This window comes from Dendronephthya gigantea, unplaced genomic scaffold (assembly GCF_004324835.1).
Source record: "Dendronephthya gigantea isolate DGI-Jeju-01 unplaced genomic scaffold, DenGig_1.0 000080F, whole genome shotgun sequence".
Lineage (NCBI taxonomy): Eukaryota > Metazoa > Cnidaria > Anthozoa > Malacalcyonacea > Nephtheidae > Dendronephthya > Dendronephthya gigantea.
In genome coordinates, this window is record NW_021163090.1 from 299,734 (window position 1) to 314,899 (window position 15,166).

General features: G+C 36.3%; 3 protein-coding genes across 5 annotated transcripts; 2 read left to right on the top strand and 1 right to left on the bottom strand.

Moving 5' to 3' along the window:
• Positions 1-9: 9 nt before the first annotated feature.
• Positions 10-5,944, bottom strand: LOC114532768 (neuronal acetylcholine receptor subunit alpha-7-like). 2 transcript variants are annotated; one of them, XM_028554352.1, is made up of 6 exons: positions 5,601-5,944; positions 2,373-2,485; positions 2,060-2,211; positions 1,746-1,900; positions 1,505-1,655; positions 10-1,068 (listed from the first exon to the last, which is right to left on the bottom strand). In XM_028554352.1, the coding sequence occupies exons 2-6, from the start codon at positions 2,443-2,445 to the stop codon at positions 223-225; spliced, it is 1,377 nt and encodes a 458-aa protein (XP_028410153.1). In that variant the 5' UTR covers positions 2,446-2,485; positions 5,601-5,944; the 3' UTR covers positions 10-222. The 2 variants fall into 2 exon arrangements, with proteins under 2 accessions (XP_028410153.1, XP_028410154.1); XM_028554353.1 differs by lacking the exon at positions 5,601-5,944 and adding an exon at positions 4,423-4,857.
• LOC114532767 (neuronal acetylcholine receptor subunit alpha-9-like) lies at positions 2,695-11,040 on the top strand. Of its 2 annotated transcripts, none has more exons than XM_028554351.1 (5): positions 2,695-2,763; positions 7,588-7,748; positions 9,073-9,224; positions 9,454-9,608; positions 9,699-11,040. In XM_028554351.1, exons 2-5 carry the CDS (start codon positions 7,664-7,666, stop codon positions 10,738-10,740), a joined length of 1,434 nt encoding a protein of 477 aa, XP_028410152.1. In that variant the 5' UTR covers positions 2,695-2,763; positions 7,588-7,663; the 3' UTR covers positions 10,741-11,040. The 2 variants fall into 2 exon arrangements, with proteins under 2 accessions (XP_028410152.1, XP_028410151.1); XM_028554350.1 differs by lacking the exon at positions 2,695-2,763 and adding an exon at positions 7,087-7,511.
• A 1,205-nt stretch (positions 11,041-12,245) lies between these two features.
• On the top strand, positions 12,246-14,778 carry LOC114532590 (neuronal acetylcholine receptor subunit alpha-9-like; the record flags this gene model as incomplete). The annotated part of the gene is made up of 3 exons (XM_028554133.1): positions 12,246-12,335; positions 12,514-12,668; positions 12,855-14,778. Coding segments are annotated over 3 exons (1,134 nt in total), but the record flags the coding sequence as incomplete, so codon positions are not given.
• Positions 14,779-15,166: the final 388 nt, after the last annotated feature.

The following is a 15,166-nucleotide window of genomic DNA, read 5'->3' on the forward strand; positions in this document are numbered from 1 at the left end:
ATTTTAAATGCATGTAAATAAACTTCGAATCTGTATTTAATATATTTATCGTGTGTTTTTCACATCGGTTGATCTAAAAAAATGATCTTACGATCAACAGCTAGGACATTAAGCTCTAGTTCAACTGAACTATTCGCATAGCATAGAATTTTGTGTTATTCACTTTTAAAACATCTTCTGAGGTAAAAGAAGCTCTCTCTATATATATACGTGAAATCCTCGTTAGGAGAATACAGAAGCCGTCACAACAACGAACACAAACGAAAAGAAAAGCAAAAAAAATCTATCCAAAACTCGTGCGGCATTTTGCCATTTTCGTTGCCTCGCATTACGCTTTTGTCGCTTGCTCACGTCACTTGTGAGCACAGAAAGTTCTTCACGTAACTTGTCTGCTATTCTCTGATTGGTTACCTCGAATTTCACCTCATTCTCAGGGATTTTCACATCAGTTAGACTGATGTCAACATTCTTTGAATGACCATTTTTTCTGCTAGTTTTTGGAACCTCCTCGTAATCTTCGATGGTATTTCTCAAGAGTAGAAATTTCGCCATTCTTTTGTTTACAAGGTGATCAAACCATCTTGGTATCTCAGTTTCATGGTCGCGAATTTTAGCGACGAAGCAGGTCGCCAGGAGACAGAGAGCTATCTCAACGATGATGCACAGGAAGTAGGTTCCTATGACGGGCATCGCGTCAGAGGTCTGGGGCAGGGTTGATGAAACAATCAACATATACACAGACATCGCTAGAAGGACAGTAATCACAAGCGACACACGTTCTCCGTGGTTTGAAGGCAAAACAAAAGACAGAAAGGCCAAAATAGCGATGACAGTGCAGGGCAAGATAAGGTTAAGAGTGTAGTACAGTGGCTGTCGTTTAATATGAAACCTCAGTGTAACATCAGCGTACGAGGTACCACCAGGATACACTTTGATATTGCGTTTCATAGGGGACGATTTCACTGTCCATTCACCGTTAGGTAAGAAGTTGTCCAGGTCAGCCCCCTTCGACTTAACGTCGATCTTGTCAGCTGAATATGTCCATGAACCAAAAACCAAGAGACACTCCTAAAAAATGTTGTCAAGCGCATCCTTAAAAGTACATCTCGAATACGGTCTGTACAGACACCTTAATATAGAAAGCTCTTTATGATGAACAGTTGACATACCTACACACCTCTCTAAAACAAACACTTCCCTCTAATACGACCAACTGTCTAATACTAGCTATTTTTTTCTAATACACCCAACTCTATCTAATACCAGCACCTCTTTCTAATCCAAGCACCTCTCTATAATACCAGCACTTCTCTCTAATACCAGCACCTCTCCCTAATACAAGCACCTTTCTCTAATACCAGCATCTCTCTCTAATACCAGCACTAATACCAGTACTTCTCTCTTATACAAGTACCTCTCTCTAATACCAGTACTTCTCTCTTATACAAGTACCTCTCTCTAATACCAGTACTTCTCTCTCTAACACCAGCACCTCTCTACTAACCTGTTCGTCGAATGGGAACCGACGGACATTGATCCTGCATTGTGAGAGGAGAGTCACAGGAGATAACCATTGACAGTTTCCATCATATCTTATGATAACTGACGTACTCAATCTCGTGTATAAAATATCGATTTCTTCTTCAAGACTCGCTCTATAGAGGAAAATACGGAGTGTCGTTCAAACCAGCAAGAAATGTGAAAAGAGAGAAGTTTCTCATGCAAGAGAGTGCCTCATTACTTACTTGTTGTACATTGCAATATCTGGTGTCCAAACTTTAGAGTTATCGATGTGAATTGAAGTTACATTGCCGTATTCCGTCGGATCCCAGGTCACAAATGAGTTATTCCAATCCAGTCGCAGCCATACATTCAATCGCAGTGCTTGGTTTACCTCGTCCTAAAATAAAATGGAATAAATTCTTAGCAAGTTTGTATTAATCCGCATCTCGTAATATCAGATAAAATGTGTTCACTTTCTTTCATGCTTAGGAACAAAATTGAGGGACAAAAATGGCTAACATTTTTAGGAATCTGTATGGTTGGTATGATTGCTTACCACTGTTGCAATTTGTCTTATTCCAATACTTATTCCTAGAATGACTGGTTTTGATTCATTATCCATTGGTAAGATTTGTTTTGTTGTTTCTGATTCATTAATGATTTTATCGATCAACCGTTTTTGAGCTTCATAATGTTGTCGATCTAAACCTGAAAAAAAGCTTGAAAAAGTGAATTCTGGGACTGTTTACTGCAAGTAATCTTCAACCTTGAGCGATCCCAGAGTCTGAGTATGGAGAAAAGACCCTGGGTACAAGATTGATAATATGTTTGTCGATTTGATCAGCGTAATTAAAGTTTGAGTTTTCTACCTGAGGTGCATGAGACCATCACAGCAATACATAACAACGTACAATATAATTTCATGACAAAATTTTGTGCCATTCTCCCGTATCGTTGATCTGCTTTGTCTTCTTCGCTGCACCTGTTGTGATTATTAAAAAGATCAAAATATGCATTTTTCTTATCCTCGCTCCATCATCTGTCGTGCTAATCCCCTGTAAGGCAACAGCTTGATTGTCCAAAACCAACTATATTTTTTATTTGTTGCGGGGTCCCAAGTCATTACACGACTTCAATCGTGCCACTTAAAATCATTCATGAATTTTTAATTTTTCATTTCAATCTGTCAAAGAAGACAATCAAGTCCTCGGATGAGCATAGATGCTGCTGGGCTGATTTATTTATTCATTTATATTTAAGGTAAGTTCTTTATAAAGGATAGTGGTGAATGACGAAGTGTAGTAGATTGAAGAAGTTTAAGGTCTTTCGGAGTGAACTCTTGCCCAAGAATTTCTCATATTTGTACTTGGTTCTGTGTTTTGTCTCACCCAAAAAAAAAACTGCGTGCTTTATTAAAAGTTGCTTACGTTTCCAGTTTTATGTCAGAGATGTGTAAAATACGCGCTAGAACATCAAGTCTAAATATCGAAACAACAACTGTAACATATATACTCCGTCTATATATGTATTATCAAAATTGCGCGATATGAATTGTGAAATTGTTAATAATATAAAGAAATTTGATATGTTGTAATATCACTTGAAACCACAGGAGTGAATAATCTGAATATATACAAATTCTACACACTTAGCCTCTTACCTTAACATTAATTTATTGAATCATCTTCCATATAATCAGTGAATTTTGATTTGAAGACATTTTATCTTTCAATACATTTAACTCGTATAAACACCTTTTATAAAAATAATACTATCATTCCCAATTAAATCAGCGAAATAATTTAATATCCGCATAGCAATGATACCAGCTTTTTTTTGTCGAAAACATTTTGCAAAATAATAGACAAAAGAATGAATGATTGTTTAATTGGTGTCCTCGTAACTCGTAAATATTGATTTTTCAAGCCACGTTGACACACAGTATTCAGTAATAAAAATATTTGATTAATTTTAATGAAACGTTCTTGGAAAAAACACCTGGGTATATACTCTATAGCAATTGCCATATCAGAATCAGTGACATATGCTTGAACGAAACTGCAGAATATTGGAAATTAAACAGATGTTAGGAGCGCAGTCATCTCAAACACCGAGCTTAAGAACTACAGGATCAAGGTACTCAATTTTCACTTTAAGAGGGATATAGAAACATGATAACAACACTTAATCAATGTCTGCATGTCTAGGTATAACACGCTATGTATGGCATCAGCGTCAACCAACGCACTCCAAATTTATAGAGTGATAGATCCCTCCAGAGAGATACACTCTGCCACAACGTGGTTTAAACGAAATTGAAAGTTGAAAGGTCGACGATTTAACAATTTTTGCAATAATTAAAGGCCGGTATTGATGTAAACACAACACAGCACGCCTGAATATTGCAAAATGCTTCCTCTATATCATATGATGGCGTAGTTTTAACCTCAAATATGCATTTTATAAATTGTAGCATGCTGTATTGAGAACTAAACGTACATAAGATTGTGCAGAGGAAGTCGTGCATGATTAAAAAAAATCCAATAAAAAAAATCATCGTGTATATTACTAGTTATATAACTTGACTTTCCTCAAATCTTTGTTGATATTTTCATTTAAAGCTTCAAGCATATTTCGTGACTATTGTATGGAGTTTAGTATATCATTAACGATTAACGATTTCTTTAGAAAATTTGAAAGAAATTATGAGCAAACCCACGTTCATGTTTAAAGAACGATACCCAGCAACACCTTAAAATGGGAAAACATTTTGCGGTTGACTCACGAGATAAAAAATCTAAAGAAATCTCCAAATACGAAACACGTTCATACATACTACGGATGTTTGATCGTTTGCAAGTTTCCTGTTGAAAATTGACTCTAATTATTAAAAAACTAGCATGTCCTGAAGCGACTCACCTGTGCGTATGTTTATATATGTACTGTTAAAAAGCTTTCCTTCATGTGCTTTTTGTCAGTGTCAGTAGGAACTACGAAACACTCAGTTCTCGTGTAGGAAGATATAAGGGAAGCGCATGTATTTGTCCGCACTACCATAGTAACTGATTACTGAACGACGTGTGCTTAAAAAGCTTTTTTATATTTTAATGCTATTTTGGTACAAATGCTCAGACCACTTTTTTTAAAATATTTCGGTGGATTTGTGCTGTAACCTCACCACGTTGAGATCGTGAACTCGTGTAGTTTAGTGAGATATCTTGTAACTGGTGCATAGCTTTGAACTTTGAAACATGGAACAACTTATACATGCAGTTTGTTAATATGAGTTAACATTAATTTCTCTGCAAAGTATCGTAGGTTTTCGACAACTGATAATATCATGGAATTTAGTGAAGAATTCGAGGTAACTTCAACTTTAACCCGTAACTGATACGTCCTGCATTAGCATGGCATCGCTATGGATTCATCAAAATAACTCCGCAAATATAATCGAAAGCAAAAAAAAAACCTAGTTTGTTCGTAGGAGCTGCGCAGTCGAAATAGATGTTTATCATTTGACTTCAATCGCCACATCATATGACCCTAAATACCCGGCCCAACACCTGCACAGTGATATATATATATATATATATATATATATATATATATATATATATACATACATAAATATAAGTCTTGTTTTCATAGTCAACTAATGTTTCTACTTCCTATTTTGCATGATATTATATATCCACACAATATATTGTACATCGCGTTCAGAGTACTTTTGTATTAGTCACACAAACTAACAGAATAAACAGGTTTGTTTGTCGTACGAAGAATATGAAATTGTGCGTGATCTTGGAGTAAAATATGCACCTATATGGAAGATTGCAATGAGCAACTGTCTAATCGTACACGACAATATTACAATAAGGTGAAATACAAGACGCATATTGTGCCCAGGATAAAGCCTTTCTTTAGGACATCTTTTAGTAATGATAGTTGTCAATATAATTTTATTTTATTGTCATTTAACTAAATGTAGTCGGCACTGATAATCAATGGCTGAAATATATTGCTGTAATAGCATGCAGGTATTAACTATATCTCCGTGAGATATTCTTATCTAAAGAAAACAATGGAAACATACGTACCTTTCTCAAACAATCTTAAGACTTTTAAAGTTTGATACAATCCGTCTTTAATGTGCCTTGTTCGTCAGTCTAAAGCCGGTCAATTGATAACGACACAGCGAAGGTAATTACATCTACATTATAATACGCTTCAGTTCTTCCTTACTGAGGTCTTGAGAGTTAACGATCTTTCGCGCCGACTCCGTAAATATTTTAATACAAACTTCAATATTTCCTGTTGTCGCCAGATAAATGATAAAAAGATTTAAGTGAGCCTCGACCAACCTGTCACGATTAAAATCCTTTCCTTTCCAACGATGAATGAAATATTATCTAAAAATTCTGACTTGCAGATTAAATTTCATGTTCAGTTGTCTGCGTGAATTATATTGACTTTATTTGTCAGGTAAAAATGTGATTTACATAATGATGACAGGCTCTTGAGCATATTCACGAAGACGTAGAAAATAGATCAAGGTTTTGTGCAATTTGCTTTCACAAAGAAATCTTTTCTTCAAAGATAATTCAAATTGTGTGGGGCATGCAAGAAAGAACGAGTGGGCTTTTTTATTCCAGATCTGCGTTGATCACGTTTTTGTTAGCGCGATGACGAAGGAGAAAAAATTGGCACGAAAAACGTTGACAACTTTTTAAAAAGGACACTCTAATTGTATTCGACCGTTGAGGAAAACTTCGCGATGAAAGCACAGCACAACACGGCGTCCTCATCTTGTCAAAGGCACTTTGAATTTTAGCTGAAACTTTTTAGCAGGAAAAATGAGAAGTTTTCGGGTCCTTGATGAAGAGTTGTTGTGAAAGAATGTGGAATACATGCAATTACACGGCTTTTTATTTTTCACATTCGTTTCCGATTTTGATTGTATTTATGTCATCGTTTCACTTATTCGTAGGTTTAACACACAACTAGTCTCTGTTGCTAGCGAGAAATATTGCATGTATATATTACTATAACCAACTTCAGCACGTCATACACATCCACACAGATGTCATTAACCTGTAAAGCTTACAATAAGACTATTAAAATATTCAAATTCACAGTTTCTAACAGTTTCAACATTCGATTAGCATTCTTCTTTTAAAGATGACCCAGAGAAGGTGTTAATGGAGATTTTCTCGTTTGATAACGTGTTATTAAAATGCTAAATTATGGATAGACATTGCGATTCAGTATCATTATTGAAATTAGGGATTCATCCATTATCAATTATCTTCATTGAAGATTGTGCAATCTTTGAGCCTGGTTTGAATTATCATTTCCTCTCAACAGCTTCGTGTCAATAGGATTAGTTTAACTGAAGAATGCAAAGACCAGTAGGGAAACCAGGGATGATTTCAACTCGCTTTACAAATTTTAACCGCCGTAACCGCTGATTTTAACCGCATTTGTTTAAAAATTGATTGTTCTCCCAATGAACTGATAAGTGTCATTATGTTAGCATCTAACATTCCTTATGTTTGCTACCCTAATGATAGTCTATCACATCGTTGAAATGATCTGTCCATGTACCAGGATATCCGTTTGTGGAGACCAGGAAAGTTCGGGTGGACAGGATCATAGATCCCTCGTAACAAAAAAGCGTAATAAATTGCGCCAGAAATTGAATGAAATTGTATTTTCAAGCCTCGATTTTTTAAAATATTTGTGGAGGAAGATGCTCTGGATCCAGCTGTAGTCTGCATGCATCACCAGAGCATTTTCACGTTGTTTTGACGATCCATTCCTCGGCCTCTAAGTCTAACTACACCTGCTACACTCACGGTTTTACACTTTTTTTTTATTTTAATTTTTACTTTTATTAACTTCCTATCTATATGCTTTATACATATGCGTTTATCTTGCGTGCCAGGACCTTTAGATATTCTGAACTCTCGACAGTTCCAAGTCATCATTTATTCATCATTCAAAATGAGGTCTCGTCTTAATCGTCGTGCATGACGTAAGAAAATATATAGTATAGCAACTGAAACGTGATATCCTTCTCTTTAGATCAACTTGGCCGAAGGTCGTCCATAAATTTGCCTGGTAGTTATTTTCATTCGCTGCGAGGATATATCGTGAAATAATGAAGCTATTTATCTACTTTATTCGGCTGTTGATGTTGGTGTTTTATGCTATGTGTTTAAACCCGCCTTCCTATATGGTTTTAGGTAAGATATACGATAAAATCATTCTTATATAGTCCTGTTTTTTATGTTAATTTCTGTACGAATCATTGAATCATGCCTGTTGGATTTGTTAAGCATAGTTTGAGCGCTAGAAACTCAGTAAATACGACAATGTTATAGTGATTAATTAGTGTATTCACTTAATATATTGGCGTTCGTAAATGCGTCAGTGAGGTTTGTAAACAGTCTGTTCAACTAGACTGAATTAAGAAGCTCTTTGTTTGTATTATATAATTCAGTATATACATGCAGTTCAGTTTCATCATCAATGTAACTGCATATACACACTTCAGCCGTTAGGAGAATTTTAAACCATTTTCACTGGACATAAAGCAGTAATTCTATAACCTGTGGTATTGGAAATGTGTGCACATCATGATGGTAATTTGGGTTATCTAAAGTTCATCTATGTAATAATTTATTAAGCTGTAACAAAGCTGGCTTCAGTCTTGACCAAAAAATTCCCTGATTTAAATCCAAAATGAACAATACGTATTTCTCTCGTAATCTCTACGTCAATGCAGTCTTTGCACAGGCCGTATTTAGATAGCTTAGCTCAAGTTGATTCGTTCTAATCTGCTATTAAATTACACAAAAGCCTCTGTAAAAGGCGAGAAAAATGAACCATACATACAGACTTATGGTCGAGTGCATATTCACTAGTGGAATGGAATGCAAGCATTGCCATTAACATTGAAATCTATCTATTTTTAAAAGAATTTCTTTTCAAAAAAAAAATTCATAGTCTTGGGTATAGGATTTCGTTTCAGCGTCCAAAATTTATTTACTGGGGTGCTCCGTCTTAACGGTTTAATATGGGTGGTGTTTGGGTATAAACAATCCTCTCATTGCGAAAGTGTTTCAATATCTGATAAGTGAAGACAATGCTTCAAAACACAAGAGATATAATACTTTAAGAGCTCAGCTGACAGATCGTGTGATATAAACTCCAAGCAAGAATAAATGAAAACATTCATTCAAAGTTGTTACATTCCATAAAAGTAACACAGAATATCTCTATTGGAATATCTCCACTGACGATAATTACTTCATGCTGGTGCCTGACCTTTGATGATAAACATACTAAAAATATCATTGTGTAACTCGCTTGACTTCCCATAAGGCCACAAATGGCCAAAAAAGCGAATTTTGATATATTTTTTAAAAAAATGTTGTTTTGTCTGCGTGATGTCGGAAGTAGAAAGTTTTGAGTTATATCGAAAGAAGGGGGTCTAGCGTGTTTTGATCTAAACGAACCAAAATCAAGAATCGTAGGACAGAATATATACGGTTTTTATTCATCTAGGAACAACCAGAGAGTATTTTGATGCAAAATATCGCCTTGTGAAATATCTCACAAGCGATTCAGAAACGGTGAAGGAAATTCTTCCTGCTCATGATATCAACACAACTGTAAATGTAAAAATTAGAATCCAGTTGAGACAAATTGCGACAGTGGTGAGTTGATTGAGTACCAAAGACTGACACCAAATATATATTTAGATATGTTCACTGTTTAGTATAGATCCGTAGTATCATGTCTCTGGAAGTCGTAGCACAATGCTTCTCTTTGCCAAAAGAAATGTTCGACTCTTAGACTTGGAGTGATTCAAACTGCATGTGTCTTGTAGAAGTCACGGGGGTTCGGACCGACATTATTTTAATTACCTTATTTCGTCTTACCCAGGATGAGAAGAATCAAGCAGTTCGTCTCACCGTGTGGCTCAGATTTGATTGGAATAATCCTTTCTTGACGTGGGATCCTGCAAATTATAGTGGAATCGAAAGTGTGCATGCTAGTAATGAATTTTTCTGGATTCCTGATGTTGCGCTTTTCAACGAGTGAGTTTGTTAATTTGTTTGTTTGTTGAGTTGTTTATCTCTTCCTGGACAATGTGTAAGTATTGAAATATTAAATTTGGTTATTCTTAGAGCAAGTCTGGAGGAGGAAATAGAGATTTTGTACAAGCGTTTAGCGACCAAATTAGTAATCCATAAGGATGGGAATTGTACCTGGAATGCTCCCGCAACATTACTCAGTCAGTGTAAGATAGATGTTGCGAATTTTCCCTTTGACGAGCAAATATGTAACGTTACGATTGGTTCCTGGACTTACTCAGGAGAGAAAATCAACCTTACTTACTTCGAGAAGGAAGTAAACATGGAAAACTTTATCAAAAACGGGGAATGGCTGGTCGAAAGCGCAACTTTAAAGGACAACGTAAAGCTTTACGGTCCAGAGAAAACACCCTACCCTGATGTTACACTCACTTTAAAAATCAAACGTCGTTCCTTGTATTATGGCCTGAACATCGTCATTCCTTGTGCTTTAATTGCAGTTTTAGCTTTGTTTAGCTTTCTCCTGCCTTCAGATCACGGAGAAAGAATGTCTTTAGTCGTCACAGTTTTATTAGCCCTCTCCGTTTACATGTTGATCATTTCGGATTCGTTACCGGAAACCTCGGACGCTGTGCCTGTTCTTGGAATTTACTGTCTTGGAATTGTTGTAACAGTAGCGCTATGTTTGTTTTCCACGTGTTTAACCTTGAAGTTTCGAGACATGACTACGCCAATGCCGCGATGGCTGGAAGTGATTGTGATAAACATGGCAAGAATTGTATTCGTGAAGTTTCATGAACCGAGTCCTGCTTCGAGCAGCGATAAAATTTCACTTTCTCTGACTAACGAGAAATTTACTAGAATTCCAGACGGAAAGGCCGAGACTGCAAACTGCCAAGAAACAAACATGGATGACAATGGATTGTTAGGAATAAACGAAAAACACTCGAAATCATTTGAAGATGCTCTTCTTGACGAAGTACGATTGCTCACTGAGGAACTTCGCTCGAAACAAGAGGAAGAAGCTTTTGCAAAGAAATGGAAGATCGCAGCAAAAGTGTTTGATAGATTTTTTCTTCTCATTTTTTCCCTGGTTTATATTTGTTTGGTTTCCTATCTTCTCTCCGCAATGTAGCCTAAGGACAAATAAACGACGACAGGTTTTATAAACGCTGGATGTATTATGAAAATTTTTGTATAGCAAAGAATCTCAGCCAAAACTACAGTCAGTATAATTTTTTTATATCCCTTAAAAATGCATGACCACACGCTACTTTTTATTAACGAGTTAGCACTATTTTCTCGTGTAAACTATATCTGTTTATACCACTAATACACCATCTAAATCCACAAATTTACCTTTATAGTTTTGTGGTTATATAGGCATAGAGATATGACAGTGATAGAAATTACATTAGTTTCCATGTGAATTTTTTAAAATTAGAATTAAATACAGATTATATATTATAAAACAGTTCAGTCTCTTCATGTAATGTCTCTTCTTCACGTAATTTTCATGCATGAGTATTTGTGTTTATAACAGTGCGGTATAACGAGAATAAGAGATCAATTATGCAGGTTAATGCAGATTGATGCAGGTTAAAACAAGTTTATGCAAGTTTCGTTCACGTTCGACCATCAAAATCTTGAGACGGGTAAAAATTGACGAGAATGAGCAGGAATAGGCTGTCAATCACAAGCGCGACTCGCATTTACTTGATTTATCGTTTGTCCACCTTTTGTCTCGCCGTTTTTAGACCTTGGCAATTCCACAAATCAACCATAGTAGTAATTGTTTACGGTAATACAAAACCATGTCTGTGAAATTCAACTCCAACTCAGGCAGACTATTTTGTGTACATTATCCTCAGATGCGCACTTTATTTTCATCAGTTGTTTAAGTGGCATTGATCTGCCTCGAATTTCATCATTATTGAAGAAATCAGTGGAAAGAAATTAAAGCTAAAGAGAATGTGGTCTTGCAGCTTACTCAGAATGTTCATCATGTGTTTCTTGATTTTATTTCTTTGTCAGCCATTCAGCCTGGTTTCTGGAGGTAAACTTTAAACAAATCGCATACGCTGCCTTCTGATTCTGAAAATCGTTATATAGCTTTTTTTGTCATATATATTGTTCAGTAGTTTATCTGCAGTTAACATTGTATAGAAACGTCTTTATTATTTGCCCAATTTCTTACTGATCAATGGACATATTTAACAGCATGCTAGACCAAGTTTCACTTTCGGTTTTAAGCTAAGCGCTGCAGACGCGAGGATTCGTGTTTCATTAGCCCGTCTGTTTCTACGCGAAATTTGAAGTTAAATGGCTGCTCAGTTGAAGTGACTACAGGCTGCCCAAACTTATTAGTTTGAAGTGATCTTCAGAGTCTTATAATCAATCTTACAAATGTGTGCAGGGTATAACACTAACACGAGGCTGGTAAACTGAACAAACGTTTTACCAAGCACCCTATACAATTCTTGGAAAAACTTTGAAACTCCTGGAATGGAACGTTCGAATCTGTTCTCGGAAATCCCGAGGGGTGGTATTCATATAAAATTCACTGTCCAAATTTGTTGATTTATTTTAACCAGGCGTAATCGGATATCGTCTTGGCGAAAGCCATCGTTTAATGGATCCGCGATCAGGAAACAAATTCTTCCCACCCGTGATATTAATAAAGCAGTGAATGTTAAAATAAGGATCAGACTACGACAAATTGCGAGCGTGGTGAGTTTGGAGAGTTCACTCCACATGTAGTTGTTTGACTAGTTCCTATCACACAGCCACCTTGTTCTATCACACGCTGTTTACAATCATGAACCCTCAGTCTGTATTGTAAACTAGAGATCCCCGCTCCCACAGAGAATTCTAGGTAGCTCGTGTAATCGTGTATCTGCTTTACTAGGACGAGAAAAACCAAGCAATTCGTCTTGTCGTTTGGCTCAGGTTTCAATGGGTTAATCCATTCTTAACGTGGAATGCCTCGGAGTTTGGGGGAATCAAGAGTGTTCATGGTGATAACGATCTTTTCTGGGTTCCTGATGTTGCGCTGTTCAATCAGTGAGTTTGTGTTTTGTTTGTTTGTTTCTAAGTTAAATCATGCAATACAGAAATTGTATCTGCATAATGACCTCGCAGTTTTTGATATAGGTTCTGTTTCATTTTTGCTGATTGCCTCTAAATTATAACTTGATCATAACAAATTTATCTGTCTCAGTACTGATAGTTTAATCTAAACATCTTCAGGGCAGGTCTTGAAGATGAAATTGAAATTCTCCACAAACGTATATCCACAAAATTGATCATCACCAACGATGGTAATTGTACGTGGAACACCCCGATCACACTGACCAGCCAGTGCAGAATTGACGTCTCTCTCTTTCCCTTCGATAAACAAGAATGTAAGCTTCAAATAGGCTCTTGGACGTATTCAGGACACAAAGTTAAAGTCACAAGCTCCGAGAAAAATGTAGACATGGTCGATTTTATAAGAAGTGGAGAATGGGAGGTGGAAAGTGCGGTTTTAAGTAATCATTTCACATATTATGGCCCCGAACATATACCATACCCTGACATCACCTTAACTTTGAAAATCAAACGTCGCTCGTTGTACTACGGGTTACAAATAATAGTACCCATGACTGTAATTTCGCTGCTAGCCATGTTCAATGTTTATATGTCCGTCGATGAAGGATTGTTGTCAAATATGATCACTCTAGTGGTGGCCATTTCTGTTTACGCAATAATCATATCTTCTAAGCTACCAGAAACATCCGATAATGTTCCAGTTCTTGAAAAATATTGTCTCGGAATTCTTTTAACAGTTTTTCTGACTTCGATTTACGGACCTCTGATGTTGATGTTCAAAAACGCTTCCACCAACAAGAAGCGAATGAACTGTTTTTTCAGTAGACTAACGAAATTTATTCGGAGGATTCGTTCGGTATTTGGCCGGCGTTGTAAATGTAGGAAATCTCAAAATGTCGACAACGAAACGAATGGTTCCCGAAACACTGAAACGATTGGAGGCGATTGGGAGATTTTAGGAAATTTTTTTCGCAGATCATTACAATTTTCGTTTTGGGGGTGTTGGGTGGGTTTTCACGCTTACGTGTTTATCATGCTACTCCTGTGAGTTGAAAGAAAAATTCAAATACATAATAATCAAAATTCAAAATAATTGATACTGAACATAATCTTGCATGCCAAATTCTCTTATATGGTCAGTTTTAATTTGGCTCTGAAATGATTCTTAGTCAATACTGCACATTGGCTGAACTGATTTAAACCCTGGTCAAATGAGGCTGGAAGTTGATTGATGCCAGTTGCAATGACGCAACAGGTAACACTCCCGATTTTTTTAACGGCCTTAAATTTTGATAATGATAAGTTTTTGAGAGTCGTCTACAGCGGTATCTACTTTGTATTACTTTCCGCCTTGAACCACATGCAACTCTTGTTCTCATTCGCCGGATAGTATATATTGGGAGTTTTCAAATTAAACTAGTTATGCAGACCCTTGTTTACTAAATTACATCGTAATTACTCATTTGACCCAACTTTTGGGCGCAGTATGTAAATATTAGGGACCTTAAGATTCTACGACGTGAATTTCTTGGGTATATCCATTGCACGAGCCAGAACTGGAATTTCGTTTTTTTCAAACCTGAAATTCACCTTGCATTCAACCGCATCTGTCTCTTCCAGAGAGAAACTATCATAGTCTTTAAAAGGCAGTTCCGGATTTTTCCCACGGCAAACGATATCGTGTAAAACGACAAACTCGAAGTTATCAATGTAAGAAGATTCATAGGCCAAAATAACATCATTTCTAGCTTTCTTGAACGAGCACATTTCAAGTTCGCGTTATCGGGAAGTACAGTAAATCTTAAGGATATTTAAACGCGACGCCACCGCGTACAGAATGTTTCTCTCCCTAGTGCCTTCGTGTTCCGGCAGGGCGTCGCGAATCACCGCGTCGTAGAATCTTAAGGTCCCTAATTAATGAAAAACTGAAATTATTGTGTTGCAAACATGCCGAAGTGGTTAAAGTATTGTAGTCAAGATAGAAAAACAATTTTTAGCTTTTTAGAAAACCATTTAAATGAGTAAAGAAACTATAAACATTTTAATGTATATAATATATTCAGTTTTATGATAATATTCACGTTTGGGCGTTTAATTAACTGCTTGTGAAATGAAATAAATATATATTCTATAACGATTACTACTCAGACTCAGTTGACATTCTTTCTCATGTCGAGAGCTGGCGTCCTTAATTCTAACTTCACCCTCCTATAATGCAAAAATCATTACTGTTTTTCTAAACGAAGTTGATGTACTGAAGGTAAGTTTCTTTTTAAGATGCAGGTTTATAATCACGGGATATTAACTGGATTACCTCGACATAAATACGTTTCATCTTTTTTTATCCAGTATGCAATGTAACCGTAATAAATCATCTTACATTTAATCTTGTTAGATTCCTACCCGACAACAGACTAAGAAGTCTTGATCGACCAATCACAGGACAAATGATCAGGCGGAAACCAAGGTAA